The 20,256-nt window shown below is 36.5% G+C and overlaps 2 protein-coding genes across 5 annotated transcripts in view; one reads left to right on the forward strand and one right to left on the reverse strand.

Annotated features, from left to right (window-relative positions):
• Positions 1-20,256, reverse strand: part of LOC114266759 (DNA mismatch repair protein MLH3-like) — a 110,567-nt gene that overhangs the window by 55,668 nt on the left and 34,643 nt on the right. The window lies entirely within an intron of this gene.
• LOC145789767 (uncharacterized) lies at positions 12,496-19,188 on the forward strand. Its single transcript, XM_082867131.1, has 5 exons — positions 12,496-12,836; positions 14,336-14,505; positions 15,102-15,165; positions 18,603-18,672; positions 18,765-19,188. Exons 1-5 carry the CDS (start codon positions 12,632-12,634, stop codon positions 18,883-18,885), a joined length of 630 nt encoding a protein of 209 aa, XP_082723257.1. The 5' UTR covers positions 12,496-12,631; the 3' UTR covers positions 18,886-19,188.

Below are 20,256 nucleotides of genomic sequence, written 5' to 3' on the forward strand. Positions count from 1 at the left end.
ACCACATCTGAAGTAAACTGAGCGCTGCCTGCAGGTGGTTCATCCCCTGATCACATCACATTATCTTTCAGATTCACTGATCCAGTGGCAATAGACTTTGCTGAGCTTGGTGGGAGGACGAACTTGCTGTCAAACAAGTCTTGTACTTCATGGCGAAGACGGAAGCAATTGTCGGTGCTGTGACCAGTCTGTTGATGGTACGCACAGTACTGGATAGTATCATGACCTAGTGCAAGACGAGCAGGGAGAGGCCGAGGCTCGAGGGGTTTAAGATGCCCCTTTTCAACAAGGATTTGAAGAGCCTTGGACAAAGGCATATAGAGGGCATGAAAGACCCTGCAACCTCAGGGTTGATACTTCGAGGTTTGTGGATTTTTACTGGATGCACTAGCAAAGGGGTCAGCAGGTGCTGGCTTGGTTTTCTGATCTTTCCCGAGTATAGAATTAGGGTTGGGAGTAACAGTTCTGGTACGACAACCCTTTTCCCGATTTTCCCCTTGGCTCGAACTGCCCTCGTTCTGAGTGACAAAGGTATCATCCACAGTTTTGGTAGCAACTGCGAGCACTTTCTGTTTGTTCAGTCCCCTGGCTTTCAAAGCCTCAACAGCCTGCAGAAGTCGTTCATAGGGATCAATGTATGCCCCCACCTTGTTCTTACCGCTCGCCTTAGCTTGGTCGAAGGTTTGGGTTGCTGCATCAGTGCAAAGCCCTGTTGTTGTCAACATGTTATTGCTGGAACTTAGGATGGCTTCAGGTTGGCTGAGTTCAATTACAATCTGTCCCAATAGTGGGGGCTCCTCTGGTATGAAGTTCTCGACATGTGATATGATCGATGGCGGAGCCGACATTCTAAAGGCTAGATCAACCACAAACCTCTGAAGATTGCCGATCATTCCCATCAGCTCAAAAATGGTGGGCTCACGGGTTTGGAATAATTAGGGTTCCCAGATTGGATGTGCGGCAGGTGACCTGGGTGGACGTTGCATTTCAACATTGGTCTCACCCTGCATGGCGATTCCCTGGTTTAATGCTGCTACCATGATCACAATTTCTTCTGAATTTTGCGTCATCACGAGTATGCTGAACTGAACAGAGGTGATGTGACTGGTGACTAATGGGTCAGATGAACCAGTGAGCCTTGATTGGCCTTTCTCTACCTTGCCTCAGCGAAAGAAAATACCAGCTGCTCTTGAACTGAATCTCTGACCTGACAAAGTCTATCAGCATAAATCTAATGAACCTCGGGGGATATTGGAGCCTTCTGAAGCTATGTTTCCAAGACTACCTAGCAAAAGAGAAAACAGGCAGCATCTCAGCCCAATTTCACCAAAACAGATATGAGTGTAGCTGAACGACTATGCTCTCTATTGAATTCTTCCCAAAATGCTGCCTGTAAACGGATACCCTCAGGTAAAACTAATTCCCTCAAAAAATACTGATGCCCTCAGGCCTGATACCCAGACTTGCAAACTGATATATGCATCCCTGTAGAGGCACACTCTAAAAGCACATAGCAAGAAAATGAGAGACAAAACACCCCTATGTTGGGGTAAGGTTTCCCTATTCTATTTTGTCAGGAGCTAGGGTTTCACTACGCACACAACGATTTCAAAAAACCTACAATCGGGTAAGCAACCTATCCTAGTTTGGCATAGTCATTATGGATTCCGATATGCACTAGGTCGAATGGTCAAAAAGGGTGCTTCGGTAAAAACTGAGGTTTGTGTTCCCGTCATGGCAAAGCCCGCAACTATGGCACATTTCTTAAAGCGAGCGTCCGGCAAACCGTTCAGGAATAGCATATGGTAAACACGGTGTCCTAGGCACACCAATGCAAATGCAATGCAAAGAGACACATAAGTGTAATCAAAACAAGATATCATGTGTTCGAGTCAAGTTCTCTAAATCCCCAGCAGAGTCGCCAGAAACTGTGGACTCGCCCCGAACGTCCCGGCACTCCACGCGCGAAAATGGCGCGGGATTCTGTTTTGTCCATTGGGCTTACTACAGTTCGGACTCAAATGTCACGGTTCTGAACCTAATCTCAGAATGTGTAATGTGAGACCGATAAATCACCAAAGAGTTCAAATCTGGCAAATCGTTTTGGAAAACTGATTTTTATGAAGAAGTGCCAAACATGGACTGCTTTGCCAGTTACAGAGTCGCCACTTAAATATTTTATTTTGAGGGAATTTAGGAAATCCTAACTCGTGCCTAAGGCCATGTGTCCGTCATCACCAAAGTTGCCTCAGCTCGGGAACTTGGGTACGATTGGGGAAGGTCATTTAATGAGCACCCCCACTCGCCCGATCAAAGATCGGCCTGTACTAAGCATGATATCTTATTTTTGAAAACACATGTGTTCTTATTCCGGTTAATTAGCTAATCTTACTATGTGATGTGCACAGCAAACAAGTATAGACTAGATCGTCTAATTTGGAACAAAACATTGCACATTCATTTGAAAACGGTTTGAAGTTTGCTACTCGCAAGTAGGTTAAAATGCGGATTTTAATAAATTGTTCCAATTCGAGTAATTCAACCTTCACCCACAGGCATTCAGGTAGTTAATCAACTAAGCAGTTACCCTCATGGCAAGCATGCTTTTATGGCAACATTAACACACATGCAGGATGCTAAAGCATAAACACTCACAGTGTACTCCGAGCCAAAACAAAGAACTAGTTAGAAATCATGTATGATCCTAGTTCATGTTAAGATGGCTAATGCAACACATGCGAGAATGCAACTAAAATAGGCTCGGCTATTCTAGAATGTCATGTGAAATGCAACTTGGTACATGTATTCAAATTGGGATTGAAGTACAATGCAATTAGTATCATGTGCCGAGCCCGGTGCAGGCAAGACAAATGAATGGATGCACGCATGCAAACATAAGGTATGCTAAATGAAATATGTCCTAAAACTAACCATCGTAAGCGGTTAAGTAAAAGGGAGAAAGAAATGGAGGTTGGAAGACATGTATCACACACACGCATGCTTATTACAATAATGCGCTCTCTTGAAAGAGAGACCGAATAAGAAGCTAACTAGCTAATCTAAGCTAATTAAACTAATTATTATACAACAAATTAATTAACTAATCCTAGTTAACTAATTATTACAGAACGAATTGAATAGCTAACGCATTAATTAATTAAAGTACAAACCAAAGCAAAAGCGAGCTATCTAAGCATGGCAACTAAGGAAAGCAGTAAATCAAGAGCCTCAGAGGAAGAGGAATGCATGCAAGCCTGGTTGCCTCATTCGGAAATGCAATGCGATGTCCCAATTTGCCTCTGTTTTCATCTGTCCTCAAAACTCTGCACCAAGCTCCAGAAAGATGAAACTGCACCTAGGGAAACCTGTGGGAGGGTGGCCGACCACTTTTGGTCTCTCCAGACACCTGCCGACCACTTTTGGTTGTTGAAAAACTAGAAAAGTGGTCAGCCAACAAGTTTTTTTGGCTGGCCGGCCAGTTGTTGCTGCTGAACTGTAATTTGCTACAACAGAGAGCAAGAAAGGGCATGGCAATGTATTTGCAAGATATGTGTGTACAACCACCCTCCCTATCATGTCATGAACTCAAGGGGGTGTGGTTCTCGACCCTCAGGCCACCAATCGTGCATTTCAATGCATGATGGTCGAGAGGCGAAGTTGCACAATTCAATGTAAAATGAATGCACAAGTAAACACATAAAGCCTAGAACTCTATCATGTATGATCAAGAGCGTCGGCGACCGAGAATTGAGGCACGTTTCATCACTTGGAGTACGAAACATCCCTCGTTCCTCGTGTTTGGACTAACGTCTATTCCAAACAACAATGCAACACATTACATGGCATACACAATGCGACTCAAGCATACAAACATGGGAGGGATAAGCATGCAAACATGCAATTAACATACTAGCATACACAATGCGAATGAACTATATGGCATACACAATGCAATGACTAACATAGCAATCTCAATGCAATATGATCATGGCATACACAATTCGAATCAAGAGCATGGCATGCGCAATGCAAACAACAACATAACATGCACGATGTGATGTGACATGGCATACACAATGCTCAATGGGCTTAAACCGAATGTGGGTAGACCTCAGCCATGCCAAAACAGAGGCCATAATGCTAAAATGAAGACACCGAAAACACATACAAGCATGCATGCCAATTGGCTCACCAATTAAGGCACTAAGGTGTAACTCTCAAGAACACTTAAAAAGTAAAAAACATGGAAGTGTAGCAATACTAAGTGCACTGAAATGAGCTAAGAAATGATGCCAAATCATTCAAATAACATAAGTATGGCATGTTAGGGTCCTTAAAGCATGAAGCTAGTAAAGAGGACTACAAAGGAGGCATGCAATACATGGCACAAATGCATGAACTAAGTGTGGACAGAGCTCAAGTAGGTCAAAATAAGGACCTAAACATTAGCTATACTTGCAAGCATTTTCGAGCTTTGACATAAACTGAAAAGAGTCTTATTTTGAGTCCCTCTTGAAGTTTGTTTAAGGAAATTTTTCTGTTAGAGGTCATCTACCCCCTTGTATGCTCCATCCCTCTTTTAAGGCTTATTTTACTTCATATCTTAGCCTTACTTGGAAGCATTTTCGAGCCTTGACATAAACTGAAAAAAGTCTTATTTTGAGCTCCTCTTGAAGATTGTTTAAGGTTATTTTTCTGTTGGGGGTCATCTACCCCCTTGCATGTTTATTTGCATCTTATTTTGAGCCTTGCATCTAGGCCTTGGTTTTGTGCTTTGTTTGGCCTTCTAGCCACTGAAATCCAGTGGATTTTTAGTGGCTAGAATACTATTTTGAGAGCCAAAATCAGAGGGGGGTGACCCCCTCTCTCCTTGCCATGTTTGTTGGCCCTTTTGGCCTTACAAAGGAGCCCCTATTTTAATGTTTTCAAGCCATGTTTCAGGCCACTTTTTGTGAGTTTTATGACCTGCATGAACTCTGTCCAGATTTGTTTTTGCCATATTAGGTGTCCCTCTTGCATGTGTAGAGTAACCTTCTTCATGGCCTTTCAAAGGAGCCTTTACTTGCATGCTTCCTAGCCTCATTTCAAGCCCTTTTCAGTGAGTTTTAGGGCCTTCATAACCTCTTTCCAGAGGTGGTTTTGTCATATTGAATGTCCATCTTGCGTGTGTAGAACAACCCCTTACATGGCCTTCCAAAGGAGCACCTCATTCTAACATGTGTTGACTGAGTTTCAGTGGGTTTTTGGCCATATTTTGGCATGCCATGTTTCTTTTTTTGGCTGGTTTGGTGACCTCTCATGTGCTACATATGGTTGTAGTGCAAATCATGGTTCACTAGCTTGTATTACATGATCTTTTGGCCCTCTTTCCTAGCATATTTTGGCCATGATCCAAACTATTTTTCTTCATATTTTAGGCTTCCCTAGCTCTGTTTGAAGTGTTTTAGGTTATGCATGCATTGTTGTATATGATCATAGTTCAATCAAGCTTACTAGGTTTGCATATCGGGTCCACTAGCATGCGTTGTTTAGGCCCTTGACATGTTTTGGCATCATTGTGTATGACATTTCAGACCTTATACTTGTGCTATACTTCCACATTTTCCATGCTTTAAGTGCTTTCTAGAGTTATGCTTGTGTGCCTCATTTACCGACCATTGCATGAGTTTCGTTTGAATGCATTCCGAGCCACCATCCCAACACATTTTGCCACTGATTTTGGTCTGCATAGGGACTGTTTGGGGTTGGTTTCATCATTTGAGCATTGGTTTGCATACCTATAGTGTAATCCATTCCACTAGTTTCGGTATTCAGGTCATCTAGCATACATCGGGTGAGGTGTTTACATGTTTCGGGACCATCTTGTATGCTATTTTAGAGCTGGAATTTGTGTCATTGTATGCCATATGTCATCCCTTGCCTTGCCTTGGTAGAGTGGCATTTGATGCCTTAGGTTCGGTCCCCTGCATTAGGCATGTTTGCATAAGCGCTCTTGTCTAAATTCAATTGTGTATGGCTGCTGATTTGGGGTGTGGCTGAGGTCCACTCACATTGGTATAAGTCCGTCTTGCATTGTATGTGCCATATAGTTCATGTTGTTGCATGTTTGGCCATTGCATTGTGTATGCCTTGATCATCTCATCATTTGTCTTCGTATGTGCATTGCGTATGCCATTTAGTTTGTGTGCATCGAGTATGTAATTCTTAGTTCATAGCATTGCGTATGCTAATTGCATGTGTGCATATCATCCCTCGCATGCCAGCATGATTAGGTTGCATTGCATTTAGGGTTGCATGTTAGTCACATTGTGTATGCCATCTCATTGCATTGTGTTTGGAGCAGGGCTAGTCCAAACACGGAAAACGAAGGATGTTTCGTACTCAAAGTGACGAAACGTGTCTCAATTCCCGGTCGCCGACACTCCGGATTACCTATGATGGAGTTTAGGCCTTGTTATGTTTATATGTGCATTCATTTCATATTGAGTCATGCAATTCGACTCATCGGCCATCATGCATCGAGATGCGTGATTAGTGGCACGAGAATTGAGGTCTACACTCCCTAGAGCTTGTGCAATTACGAGGAGAGTGGTCGTGCATACATATGTGAAAATACTTTGCCATGCCCCTTTCTTACTCTCTGTTGCAGCAAACCGGAAACCGACAGCAAAAACTGGTCAGCAGCCTTCTGGAGCTTTGTACAGCGTTCCAGGATCAATTGCAAAATAGAGGCAAATTGGGGCATCACGAGGAATTTCTCGACAAGGCGACTCGAATATGCATGCATCTTTCATCATTCGGAACAGAGCTAAGGCAGTCCATTCATTTAGCTTGCATGCTAATTTATTTTGCTTTCTTAGTTAATTTGTTAATTAATTAAGGTTGTGTAATAATTAATTTAATTAGCTTAGATTAGCTAGTTGGTTGTATATTATTTATTCGGATCCTCTGAGGAGGGCAATGTTGTAATAAGTGTGCGTGTGTGTGATGTATGTCTTCCAACCCCATGTCTTTCTCCATTTTATTTACTAGCTTATGATGGTTAGATTAGGGCATGTTTTAATTAGTATACTTATGCTCGCATGTTTGCATCCATTCATCTGTCTTGCATGCACCAGGCTCGGCGCATCATACTAACTGCATTGTATTTCAATTCCGAGTTGAATACATGTTATTTGTAGCATCTCACATGCCATTTTAGAATAGCCGAGTCTATCTTAGTTGCATCTTGCATGTGTTGCATTAGCCATCTTAACATGAACTAAGATCATGCATATGATTACTAACTAGTTTCTGTTTTGGCCCAGAGTACTCGGTAAGTGTTTATACTTTAGCATCCTTGCATATGTGTGAGTGACTGCCATGATAGCATGCTTACCATGAGGCTATGTGCTTATGTGATATAACTGCCTGAATGCCTGTAGGTGAAGGTTGGGTTATTTGGATTGGAACAATTCATCGATTGCGAGTTTTAAGCCCACTTGAGAGTGACAAATCATCATGTTTTCTAAGCCCACTTGAGAGTGGCAAAATTTGCATTTTAGCCTACTTGCGAGTAGCAAACCGTTTTTCAAAATAAACATGAGATGTTTTGTTCCAATTCAAGCAACCCAGTCTATACTTGTATGCTGTGCGCATCACATAGTAATTCTAGGCTAATAAACCGGAATAAGAGCACATACTGTTTTCAAAACTCGATATCATACTTAGTAGAGGCAGATCTTTGATCGGGTGAGCGGGGGTGCTCATGAAATGACCTTCCCCAATCATAACCAAGTTCTCGAGCCGAGGCAACTTTGGTGATGGCGGACACGTGGCCTTAGGCACGAGTCAGGGTTTTCTAAATTCCCCAAAAATAAAATATTTAGGTGGTGACTCTGTATCTGGCAAAGCAGTCTATGTTTGGCACTTCTTTTTAAAAATCTATTTTCAAAACAATTTGCCGAATTTAGACACTTTGATGATTCAGCGGTCTTGCATTACACTCTGCGAGATTAGATACAGAACCGTGACTTTGAGTCCTGAACCGTAGTAAGCCCATAATAAACGAAACGGGATTTCCCTCCCGGGGCGTTCGGGGACGTCTATAGTTGTCCATTCGCACATGCTCATTAATCTGTAAAAACAGAGGGAAAAAAAAAGTAAAATAAAGAAATAAAAAACAGTAACATAGTAAATGTAGAATGTTCAACGGATAAAAAAAATTAAAAAAAAAAAAATAGTAAGAATGGTCTTACCATAGCACTACCTTAAGCTGAAGGTTCTTTTTTCACACTCTAATGGTGGACTAGATTCGAAACAAAAAAAGGACACTACAAAATTTTCTTGCTGAAAATTAACTTAAAAAAAATTTCATAATAATTTTTCCAGATTATAGACATAGATTGGTGATTCCAAAATTTCAAAGTTTCATCAGTATCCAAGGCCAAAAAAACTAATTCAACAAAGTCATAAAACCATCGTTATAAAAACCTCTTGTACTGTTGAAACAATTTAAGGAGTTTTTTTTTCATTAGATTATACTATTATAAATCTCCAACCTTCTGCAATCGATGTAAACATCTAACGATCGAAATCACCCTGCGTACGGATCTGTAGATTAGCGCTGGTAACCAAAACACATTCCGTTGAGCCGATCTACATCGGCGGCGAGTTCGACGGTGATGAAACCGACTCTGACTCCAATGGTATTTGCAGTGGTGGTGGGGAGGAAGAGAAAGAAGGAGAGAGAGAAGAAGGAAAGAGAAAGGCGGGGAGAGAGGTGGCGGTCGGCGGCGAAGGCAGTAGTGGTGGTAGAGCAGTTTTCATTGCTAGTAACAGGAAACCTCTAAAGGTCTCTAATTATGAAGCAAACCCTAGAGGTCTCTCTCTCTACTCTCTCTCATGGTGTCGATCAATCCAGCATTGACATGCTTCGGTGATGCTACGCGTAAATGGTGATGAGCGAGCGAGAGAGAGACGAAGTGGACAGAGAGAGAGAGAATGAAAGTGGATGTCGATGGCTTCTAGAGACAAAAAGAAGAGAGAGACTTGGGTTTGGTAATGGATTCAACAGATAAATTTGTGGGAATACATAATGGTAATGGCTTGGTTTTTAGTTTTTTTTTTATTATTATTTGAGGCTAAAAAGTCTCGTTTAGAATAGATTTTTTGATTTTTTTAACTTTTTGTGAAAAAAATAAAATGATTATGAGTTAGATGTGATATTTTGTCTTATTTGACTAAAATAATCAATTTTATCCTGTATAACTATTTTGATCTAAACTTGCTTCCCAAACAGAGCCATAATAAAGTAGTACCTACACCATTAGACAAACGAAATTTAAATTTTTGACCCGAGCGTCCTTTTTTAAAGAGTGAATTACAAATACACTCCTTGATATTTGCTTAAAATATAGATTGTCCCTTGTGGTTTGGATAATTACAAATACCTCATTGTTAGTATTTTTTATTTAGCAAAATTAACTAAAAAAATGAAATTCATAATTATTCTACTATACAATAATAAAATTACATAAATCATTAATTGAAACATATTTTTAATATCATTAAAAACTGTTAATTGACTTGATGATTTAATAATAAAAGGGGTAATTTGTTATGAAATTTAGAAACGTCAGGGGTGAAATGTAATTTTCAAAATCACAAGGAGCGATTTGTATTTTAATCAAATTTTAGGTGGTGTATTTGTAATTTACCTTTTTAAAAACTTATTAAATAGTTTTAACTTGTAATCATAAAACAATTTAAATATTTTTAAAAAAATTAAGAAAAAACAAAAACAAATAAAATTTTATAATTTTTTTTAGGGTAAATTATAACTTAACCCCCTGCGATTTGCCTAAAAAATACGGAGCCATCTTATAGTTTTATTTGTAACACTTAAATCCCCTATACTTCATACTAAAGTGCAATTTTTGATGGAACTATTTGTTTAAACGGAACGTGTGTTGCACGACCATGAATGGTGAGTGGAGTAGTTTTTCCTACCCAAAAACATATGGCAAATGACCAAAACACCCTTATTGCCCTATATATACATAGAATGGTATAGTGCAACAGAGCATGAGTTACAGTCTTGGACCATCACACAGGTTCTCTCTTCCTTATTATATAAATATGCAACACCATCACCTTCCATACAAAACAACCACCATCACTTTCCATACAAAATCACAACCAACCAACATCACCACCACAATATTCCATGCAAAACCACAACCAACTTCTTATTCTATGCAAAACCACCACTCAAAATCACTACCACAACTTCTCTCTCTAAAAATTATCCAAACTCACTTTTCTTCTTATAATTCATATTACTAACAAACCCAACCCATGAAATCAAACAATTAATATGTGTAAATATTTAGATTTTTGAAATAGCATTGATGGGATTCATACCAACCAAACTCACTTTTTCTTCCCGTTTCTGACATTTCTTCGCTTTTGGACTCCATAATTTTCTCGATTCTTAACAATTTTATCTCGTTCTTTCACCAATCTCCTCACCTTACTTTATACTTCATCTTACGCTACCTCGTTTTCTCACTTCTTCCTAAAATGGGTGGTTTCGGCATGTCGAAAGTTGTCCGAAAACTAACTTCACACATTTCAAAGAAACATCTCCAAATCTATTTCTTTTTTTTTCATCATCTACCCTCTTCTGTTGCTTCATCTATATAACTTTGTAAAGGGTGGTTCGTGGTTTTGATGGAGGATATATATATAGAGAGAGAGATACGAAGTAATATAAGATCGCTTTTCCTTATGCAAGATAACTGTTAAAATAGGTATTATATATATCAGTTAATATGTATATATATATATATATATCATATATGTATAATTGAAACTACTCATCAATTCTTTCATATGTATTATTTATATATTATATATATATATCATATATGTATATTATTTATCAAATATGTATCATATATATATTATATATGCCAGTTAATATGTATATCATATATGTATAATTTAAATTCTAGAGAGGGAGAGATGAGTATTTTTTGGTCTAAATTCTAGAGAGAGAGATATGTATTTGATGATAATATGAGAGGTGTGTGGTTTGCCATGGGATGAAGAAGAAGAAGAAGAAGAGGCATACAAAAAATATAAAGAAAAATTAAAGAATATTCTGATTTGTAATAGGAGAAAATTAGAGAAATAAATAAGGGTAATTTAGACTTTTTACAATTTCTGTTATGTCGGTCCAAAATTACACTTTGGTACGAAATATAGGGGATTTAAGTGTTACAAATGAAATTATATGAGAATTCCGTATTTTTTAGATAAACCACAGAGAGTTAAGTTATAATTTACCCTTTTTTTATTTATAATAATCTATATGGATTTAAAAAGTAAACTTTTGTAACTCAAAAAAAAGGGAATGAAATTTTTTGAAACATCAAGAAAAGAAATTTGTTTTGCCATTTATACAAAAAAGAAAAAAAAGGAAAAAAAAAAAAGGAGCTTGTTTGGCTTCACTTTTTAATATTCACTTTTTAGAAAATTAAAATTTTTAATTTTTATATTTTTTTATTTTCACTAAATTTTTTTAATATTTTAATTAATTTTTTAATTTTTAGATATACCTAACATAAATACATTTTAAAAAATATAATATTTGTAAAAAAATTATAAAAAAATTCACTAAATATAAAAAATATAAAAATTCAATGCATTTTTATATTCTTGTATATTTATTAATTTTTTAAAATATTTTTTTTATAAATATTTTATTTTTTAAATACATCTAAGTAAGATGCATTTAAAAAAATTGTTTAAAATTTAAAAAATATTCACTAAAAATTAAAAAAAAATATATGAAAAATAATGAACTAAATTTCTAAAAAATTAAATTCAAAAAATTTAAACCAGTGATTATTATTAAGAACTCAACCAGGCCTTTCGAATTTCTTTTCGTTAGAGAGAATCTTATAGATCAGTAGAAGAGAATTTTATTTGTATAAGAATAATTTATACCAATTATATTAAAAAGAATAATGTTTGGTAGCTTGAGGATTTTGCCCCCCGAATCCCCCTAATGCCCAAAACGACGTCGTTTTGGGCATTAGGTTTTTTTTTTTTTTTTCCTTTTTTTTCTTCCATTTTCGATCTGAAACCGATCTGAGAAGAAGAGGAGAAGAGGGAGAGGGAGAGAGAGAGAAGAAGAGGGGAAGAGGAGCAGCTGGTGGTCGTCACAGCTCCCTGCCGTCATCGCAGCTCCGGCCTGCCGTCATCGCCTCGCCGCCAGCTCGTCACAGCAGCAGCTCCAGCTCTAGCCGCCGTCTCCATCTCCGGCCTCGCCTCCTCCCCTGTTATTAGGCCCCCTCCAGTCCTCCTCCTCCTCCTTCCTCCTCCTCCTCTCCTCTCCTCTCCTCTCCTTCTTCCTCTTGATTTCTGCTTCTTAAAAAAAAAAAAAAACAAAACAAAAAAAACGGCAACATTTTCGATTAGAGGGATTCGAGCTACGTATCATGACTGTATTAAAAAAAAAGTTTAAAGTTAAAATAAAATAATAAAAAAAAAAGAAAAAAGGCCATCTCTCTTGAGCTCCACTACCCTATCGTTTATTCACTCGCGGCAACAACAACAACAACGATCCAATCTAGAGAGGGAGATGGAGGAGGAGAATGAGGTGGGTAAAGAGAAGGGAGGAGATAAAGAAAGCCCTAAAATCAACAACCAAACCCTAGAAGAAAATCTCAAGCAGAAGATGAACAACAAGGCAAAGTCATGCAAGGGTTGTCTTCTCTATTCCTCCACCCTTAACTCCAATTCTCGCAACCCTCTCTGCCTCGGCATCCTTCGTTCTCTTCCCCAAGGTCTCTCTCTCTCTCCTTCATACATACATACATACATACATACATACATACCCATTTGATATGTATGTACTTGCATAGAAAACCCTTTTTATAGTAGGTATTTTGTGAGTTTTGTAGCTAATATGAAACTAAAACTCCTATTTGTGGAAACAAATTTTAGTTTGGATTAGAGATATGATCAACTCTGGTTTCAAGGCACAATAGTTGTGGTATCTTTTGAAAGGTACCTTATTAATTGAAAATTAATTTATTAAATGAATAAAAAGTTGAGTAAATAATAGATATCATTTTCAGAACAACCATTAGTATTGAATGATTTGAAATCATAATGTTTTCTAAAATAATTTTTACATTTGAAACAAGGGTTAATTATTTTTTAAATCAACAAAAATATGTCTTGAATTGAATTTGAACTGTATAAAATAGATTTGATTTGAAAATAAAAAATCATTATAGAATGGAACTAATATGGTTCTTACAGAAGCAACTAGCATGGTCCTCTGAATTGTTGATGTGGCCAGTGGCCCTATGAACTTTAGGAATGAAAGAAAATTAGCAATTTTGGAATCGGTCGTATAATTCAACTAAGAATAATCACTCAGTAAATAACAAGAATATACAATTAGATTTAAACAATATGCCGAACAAATTTGAATTAGTCGTGAAGGTTTCATGAATGGAAAATTAAATTTAAAATTTACTTATCAAAAAGGAATTTTGAATTGGTGCGTGTTCTTTTCCTTTTTTAACCTCTACACTCACTTTTAGAGCTATGAACCATGCTCGCTAACATATTTAAGGAGTGTTTATATAGTGAGGTGATGTCAAAACTGTAAATATGCAAAATGTCCATTTAAGGCAGTTGCGAAATTGATCTCAACTATTTATATAAACACTTAGTGTACACGTCAGAGAGCATGGTTATCCGTAGCTTTATAAGTGTGAAAGTGCTAGGTAGCTGAAAAAACAGAAAGTCCATGAAATGTAATGCACTGCTATTTGACAATTTTTTAGGTTGTTAACTAATCCTGAAAGTAGTTCAAAAAGAGGAAAAAAAAAAAAAAAAATCCTGAATGTCTTATGAGTGAGTTATGTTGGGAACACTATTATTTGTGGACTTTCTATTATGTTGTGATTGTTTTTGTTTGGTGGTTCTTAGTGCTTGAGCCCTTACCAGTGTACTTCATTGACTGCCAGTTACTTAAGAGGCTTTGGATTTGCTTAACTTGTGGAGGGAAAAAGTTTTTGCCTCTACACCTGTATGAATGTACCTTTTAGACTGAAATGATGTCACCTTTTCCAGTAGAAATTCACAAAGTTCTATTCTTTCTGCACTAACTATTTGAAGGATGTGTTTTACAGTATGGATCTTGGAATGTTGTACACCCTAGGGATTGCACAATGCATTTCTTATTAGTTTACTTCATACATATGTTTTCTGGTTGGAATTTTTTCACTGCAACTACAGATGGATACTGATTTCCAAGTGTGATGACTAGTACCACGCCACGTTGTTGGAGAATCTGAGGTGGAAGCCTCTAGAGAAGGTAGAAGCCTTGCAGAATTCAAATATGCTTGTGTTGGTTACTCTGTGTACTCAAATGGAAAAGATCCTACAGCAGATGTGCAAGAAACACAAGCAGAATTGCCGGTCTGTGTTGGCCTAGAGGTTATCATCTTGAGTTTCCTTCTTTTTTTTCATGCTATTTTGGTTCTCTTAATTTGCATAATTTTATTAGAGGATATATCAAAGACTAATGAAAGTATACACTTTTCAATGTTGTTATGTCATTTTGCATCATGTTACTCCTCTTAGTTCTTGATATGATTATTAGAGACATGTGATGCTTAATGCCTTTTGATCATTTGGGAATTTCTTTTTTGATTGATGTGTTATATTATAGTGAATCTCAATGAATCATAATCACAGTGAAGATCAAATAAAACGTATAATTAATATAAAGAAACTCCCAAAGTTTGGGGGAGGGAACCCCGAACAAATACATGGGGATTAAGACCCCATACACTGTACACAGGTGCTGCGATTTGCACCCCTGACCTCCTAGTGAGATCGTAAGGGTTCTGACCGGTGAGCTAGCTCCTGTTAGTTAAGGTTTGACTTAAACCAACAGTGTGCATATTTGCTTTATTAAATAAAGCATATAAATTTTGAATTTTTGGTGTAAATAGGAGGGTGGTGTTGGTGTATGGCTTACATGCGCATGTTTCATTATGTTTCACTGACATAATTAACCCTTGCTGCAGGTTTTGTATGACAAAAAAGTTAATGCTGCTGACTCTGTTCCTGCTCATGTTCATAGCAGAGAAGGTAATTTATTTAGATTTAGAAATGCGAAATCAAAGGTAAGAAGCTTAGTTTAGAACAATTATAGTAACAAGAAGTCATATATAATTATTTGTAGTTTTGAACAGTTTGACTTGCAATCCGAGTTGTTAAATCGGAATACAAATTGAGTATCATGTTTTTTCTCTAAATCGTGTATCGTATCGTGTGTCTAAGATACTTTAGCATCTTTAAAAATAGGTAGAAAAATAAATATCCTATAAGAACAAGACACCAAACAATGTATAATATTTAAAATTGCAAAAGTAATTTTAAAGATAAATGCATATACAATGTATTATTCTCAATACTTCATGCATATAATATAAAATAAAGAGTGGAGTTAAAACATGTATAAAATACTGTCTTAACTAACCATTTAGGTTTTAATATTTAATTTACACCTTTTAAGTTCTCAAGGTACTTGTCCATAGTAGACAACTTTGAACTTCAACCGGTGTCAGTAGGTCTAAATCAACAACACAATATGCTTAATACCTTACCAGATCAAATAAGTAGATATTTGTCAAAAAGGTAGAGAAAAATAAAAGATAAGTACCAAAAATATTCTTTGTAATAAGTTAATGAAAATTTGTAATAATATTAATTGTCATAAAAAAATTCAATTATTATTATTATTATTTTTTAAATTGCTAAAAAAATTTAAGTATTTTTGTATCGTATCATGTATCATGTATTGTATATTACATTATGATATGTATCGATTTCTCTCTAAAACTATTTAATCGTAAGATATGTATTGTGAATACTGACAACACTGCTTGCAATTAACTTAGATGGCCAAAGTGTCATCGAATTCTAAATTACAGTGTTGAAATAATGTTATTACTGCGGTGAGGCATAATTCTTTTACCTTGTGCACATGTTATAATTTTTTTTTTTTTTTTTTTTTTTTTTTAATGTGTGGTTTTGGCTTTTTAATCTTTGAGTTCTGAATTGGTAGGCTTGTTCTTCATTGTATTTCGAAGGCATTGGACATAGCAGGGTACAATTTTCGTAGGTTGACGAGGTGACATTAATCTTTGGAGTGGATTGCTTTTATTAATAGTTTAAGCTCTATTTGGTAGGTTGAGATACTGGGAGGAAAGGAAGGAGGGGATGCAGATAATTTCCATGTTTAGTAGTAAAAATAAATAGAACAGAAGGAAACATAAAGAGGTGTTAATTCCACTAGCCTACTATTTTCTTTTTGCCCAAATGTGGATGGAGAGGAGGAAGGAAAGAAGGAACCTTTTTAATCTTAGCCCTTCTTACAGAATGTTAAAATAAAACAAAATTACTGCTTTTTTCTTCTTCCTGCTCAACCAAACTAATTGCAGGAAAGACAATGTCCGTTCCTTGGGTATCTTCTCCATCCCTCGTATCTTTTAACTTCTCTCAATACTCTATTTTCCCTACAAATTGGAGCCTTATGATTTTACATTTACACAAGCCCATAGTAGTAGCAATTCTGTTATACAATCTTGTATAATATCTTCCTTTTCTTTGATGTAATTCACAGCAGACTGCCTTTGGCATAGCTTGTGGTAGTGCTTGTGCACTAATGCATCAAGTCAGCTCTGGGATTTTGTACTGTTGTGGTCTTGTTTAAATACACACACATACATATGTACACGGCTTGATCACTTGGAGGGTGTGCGATTGCCTATTTTGTGCCTTCGATCTTGGTTACTTTTTTGAACTAAAATTTGAAAGATGCAACTATACATTGAATTTATATCTCATAAGCAAGAAAAGAGTGGGCATATTTTTGTCAAAAATTGACGTGTCATAGAAATTTCTGTGCTTCTTAGGCCCTTGGTTAGGGTTGAACGTGGTTAGGGTTGAACGTGCTCTTACCACAGGTGATATGGTGGGGTTCCTGTCTCAAACTTGGCATAACCACTTGGTGAGGCTATATAGATGTACCTATATGGAGATCTCTATTTCTCTCTCTGAGAGTGGTCAGTAAGTAGGTTCCTTGGGAACATGGATGAGTAACTGGATGAATTCTAGCCACCACATCACATATCCCTAGAAGTCTCGTAGGTCAAAATCACAACACCTACCCTGAGGGATCCCTAAGTCTAACATTTCTAACATATGTTGTGTGAGAACATTAAGGTGCCATTGGAGTGAAATGACTATGCGTCATAGGATGGATACATTAAGGTGAAGAGTTGTTTGTTTGTTGAGCCAAGGAGGGTCTGAGCATTTCATCACTTAGAGTAGAAAGGACATGCTCAAGTGGAAGCTTGCTTGGTTGAGCTGAAGGGCCCCAAGCATGTTACATAGACTTTTTAAATGTGTGAAGTATTGACAGTGGGCACTCAACACTTGGTTAATGATATGAATATATGTTCAACATGTTTAGTTGGAGGGCACCCGACAAATATTTTCACTTGCAGAATTTTACTGTAAAACTCTGGTAGAACTTCCATGCTATAGATACACTGCTCTATGTTATTTTATAAACATATTTTACCCTAGAAAATGAAAAAGAATGTTAATATAATAGAAATATGTAGCCATGCCATGGTGTCCTTAGACTTCGGAATTAGATGAATTGATGTTGAGACACATCTTGCACTCTGTACTTACATCCAAGTTCATGTAACTTGTCTTGAGAGTTGAGACTAAGGTGCTATGTGCGTTAACCTCATTTAGGAACAACATAGCTTGACCAAGGGAGGAGCTAGTATGACACATTTGAGTGGTCCACATATCACCTCATGAGATTGACATGGAGGGATCTTGGAGATGATGTGGCAATGGCATGTGGCATGTGGCATGTGGCATGGTGGGACCAGGTACCCACTGGTTTCAAAAATTATATAACCTTAAGGAGGGGTTAATATGTACAAATTCGTAATTTTGATTTTGATCTTTGGCCCCCATTTTATTTTCTTCAAACCTGCATCAAGATTCAAGATGTGCTTTATCTGTGTTTAGACCATAGACATGCACGTTCTGCATGTGTCCAAAGTAATGCTGATTTTGGGTGGGGGTAAAAAAAAAAAAAAAAACTAACTATAACAATAACAGGACATGTTTGATGAGTGTTGGTATCCAATGTTTGTTGGGCATGAACATTTCTCTGAATCCATGCTCCCTAGGTTTTGGACTTCATTTTCTTGGTAAATATTTCCTTCAAAAAAATTATTGCAAGCTTTTTAGTGGCCATGTTAACAATGAAGATATCATCTTGTTTTTCCTTGTGGCATTTACTGGTTATGAAAAGTTTTCCTCTAGTTCTATCTATCAACTATTTCTTATTTGTGCTCCTAATTTTGTATCATATGGAAATTTCTCCATTTACTGGCATTTTTTTTAATGATTTGAATTCATTACCTGGAATGTTATGTGGCTTATGTTTCGGTATAATTACTGTGACTCTAATATATGGTATTTCTTTCTTGAAGATGCTCGTGGATTTCCTCAGCCTCGAATACAAAAACCTGCTTACTCCGTAGGGGATGAGTTCTTGAGCAGGCAAGCCAATTATATGATTACTTTTTCAATCGGTTAGAATTCGATGTTAATTCTCACAAGGTTTAAAATTTGTATTATGTTTATAACTGCAGATTTTCTAGAAATGCAAGCGTGGTTGCAACGGGGGTGGCCAAGAACCTGCATAGAGTAAGCAATCACATGAAACGACGTCTTGATGACATTCTATATCCGTACCGTAGTCGACCCAAGTAAAATTCCCAATCTTGTGGTCACAAGATTATGAAGAAAATAGCAATAAGTAGAAATTGGCTTTGACCTAATTATGCATTCCTTTAAACCTTAGCTTTGTTCTTCTATGCAATGAGCTATGTTCTTTATCCGAACTGTGTCATTACAATCTTGTTTTTGTACAGTGTCGGTGTTTATTTATAAGATAGTAGAGTTCCTCAGAGACTGATGAATGTACGAGTTTAGACTGCTGAGGCATTCATAATCGCACGCTGCCAAGGCATTCGCACATTCCATTTGTTTTGTTTAAGCTGGTGGTTCATTTTATACTCTATTTGCTTCATTAATGTGTGTTGTGTGTTCTAACATATTTCATAGAACACAGTAATGCTTGTGCATTATGAAATGCCAAGTATCAAATTTCTTTTTGAATATGCACTTGCTCAAATTGGTCAGCTTAACATGTTCTTGGAAGGCAATATCACTAGAGGGCTTGTGTCCTTTGAATGGTAAGAATTAAAGAGAGAGAATGAAAAACTCATTATAAAAAATTATGTTATTAGTAATAAAATTATTGTGCTATTATTATTTAAGCAGTTGTTTAATAATAAATTTTCTATAATAGAATTTCTTGGGGTTATTATTATTTTTACTCTTAAATGATTCAGGTTATCTACAAACATGAGATTATTAGGGGTAGTGTGGGATTAGATTTTTGCTTAGTTAAGAAAAATGATTACAGTGTTAGTAGGTATTATCCCATTCTAATTAGTTACAAACAGTAAAATTATAGAAATTTGGATTCACATTTTCATTTTCCCTCCAAATTTCTATCATTGGAACTAAGGTCATGTTTGTTTTCCTTACTAGGTAGATTGGGTTAGTGAGTACGGTAAGATTGAGTGATGAGATTATTTACTTGTGATTTGGGATTTACCCTAATATCTAATCATTTTAATTTTTTGATAAATTACATTGACACCCCCTAGGGTTTATATTTATTACAGTTCCCCCCTCAGCTTTTGGAAATTACATCACCCTCCTTGAGATTTAAAGTTTCATTACAGATTCTTCCTTTCAGCAATTTAATTTTTTTAAATACCAATTTTGCCCTCACTGGGTGAATTATATTGACACTCCACACATTTTGGAAATTACAATCCCCTCCTTAAGGTTTAAAGTAGAATTACCAATTGCCCCCTTGGTTAGCATTAGTTGGAAAAAAAAAATCATTGAAAAGAAAATTAATTGGAAAAAAAATTATTTGAAATAAAAATTAATTGAAAAAAAAAATTGTTAGTAAAATTTTTAAATTTCTGTTTAAAAACCAACGTAAACTCATTTTTGAATTTACGTTTTTTCCTCAAATTTACAAACTGGGACAACCATTTATAA

This window comes from Camellia sinensis, chromosome 4 (genome assembly GCF_055761805.1).
Source record: "Camellia sinensis isolate YWXY chromosome 4, ASM5576180v1, whole genome shotgun sequence".
Classification (NCBI taxonomy): Eukaryota; Viridiplantae; Streptophyta; class Magnoliopsida; order Ericales; family Theaceae; genus Camellia; species Camellia sinensis.

Excerpts from the sequence above, each read along its gene's own strand:
- LOC145789767 (XM_082867131.1), top strand. The coding sequence starts at position 12,632 with ATGGAGGAGGAGAATGAGGTGGGTAAAGAGAAGGGAGGAGATAAAGAA. Across the intron at positions 15,166-18,602 it reads TCATGTTCATAGCAGAGAAG|ATGCTCGTGGATTTCCTCAG; the intron begins GTAATTTATTTA and ends TCTTTCTTGAAG. Across the intron at positions 18,673-18,764 it reads GGGGATGAGTTCTTGAGCAG|ATTTTCTAGAAATGCAAGCG; the intron begins GCAAGCCAATTA and ends TTATAACTGCAG.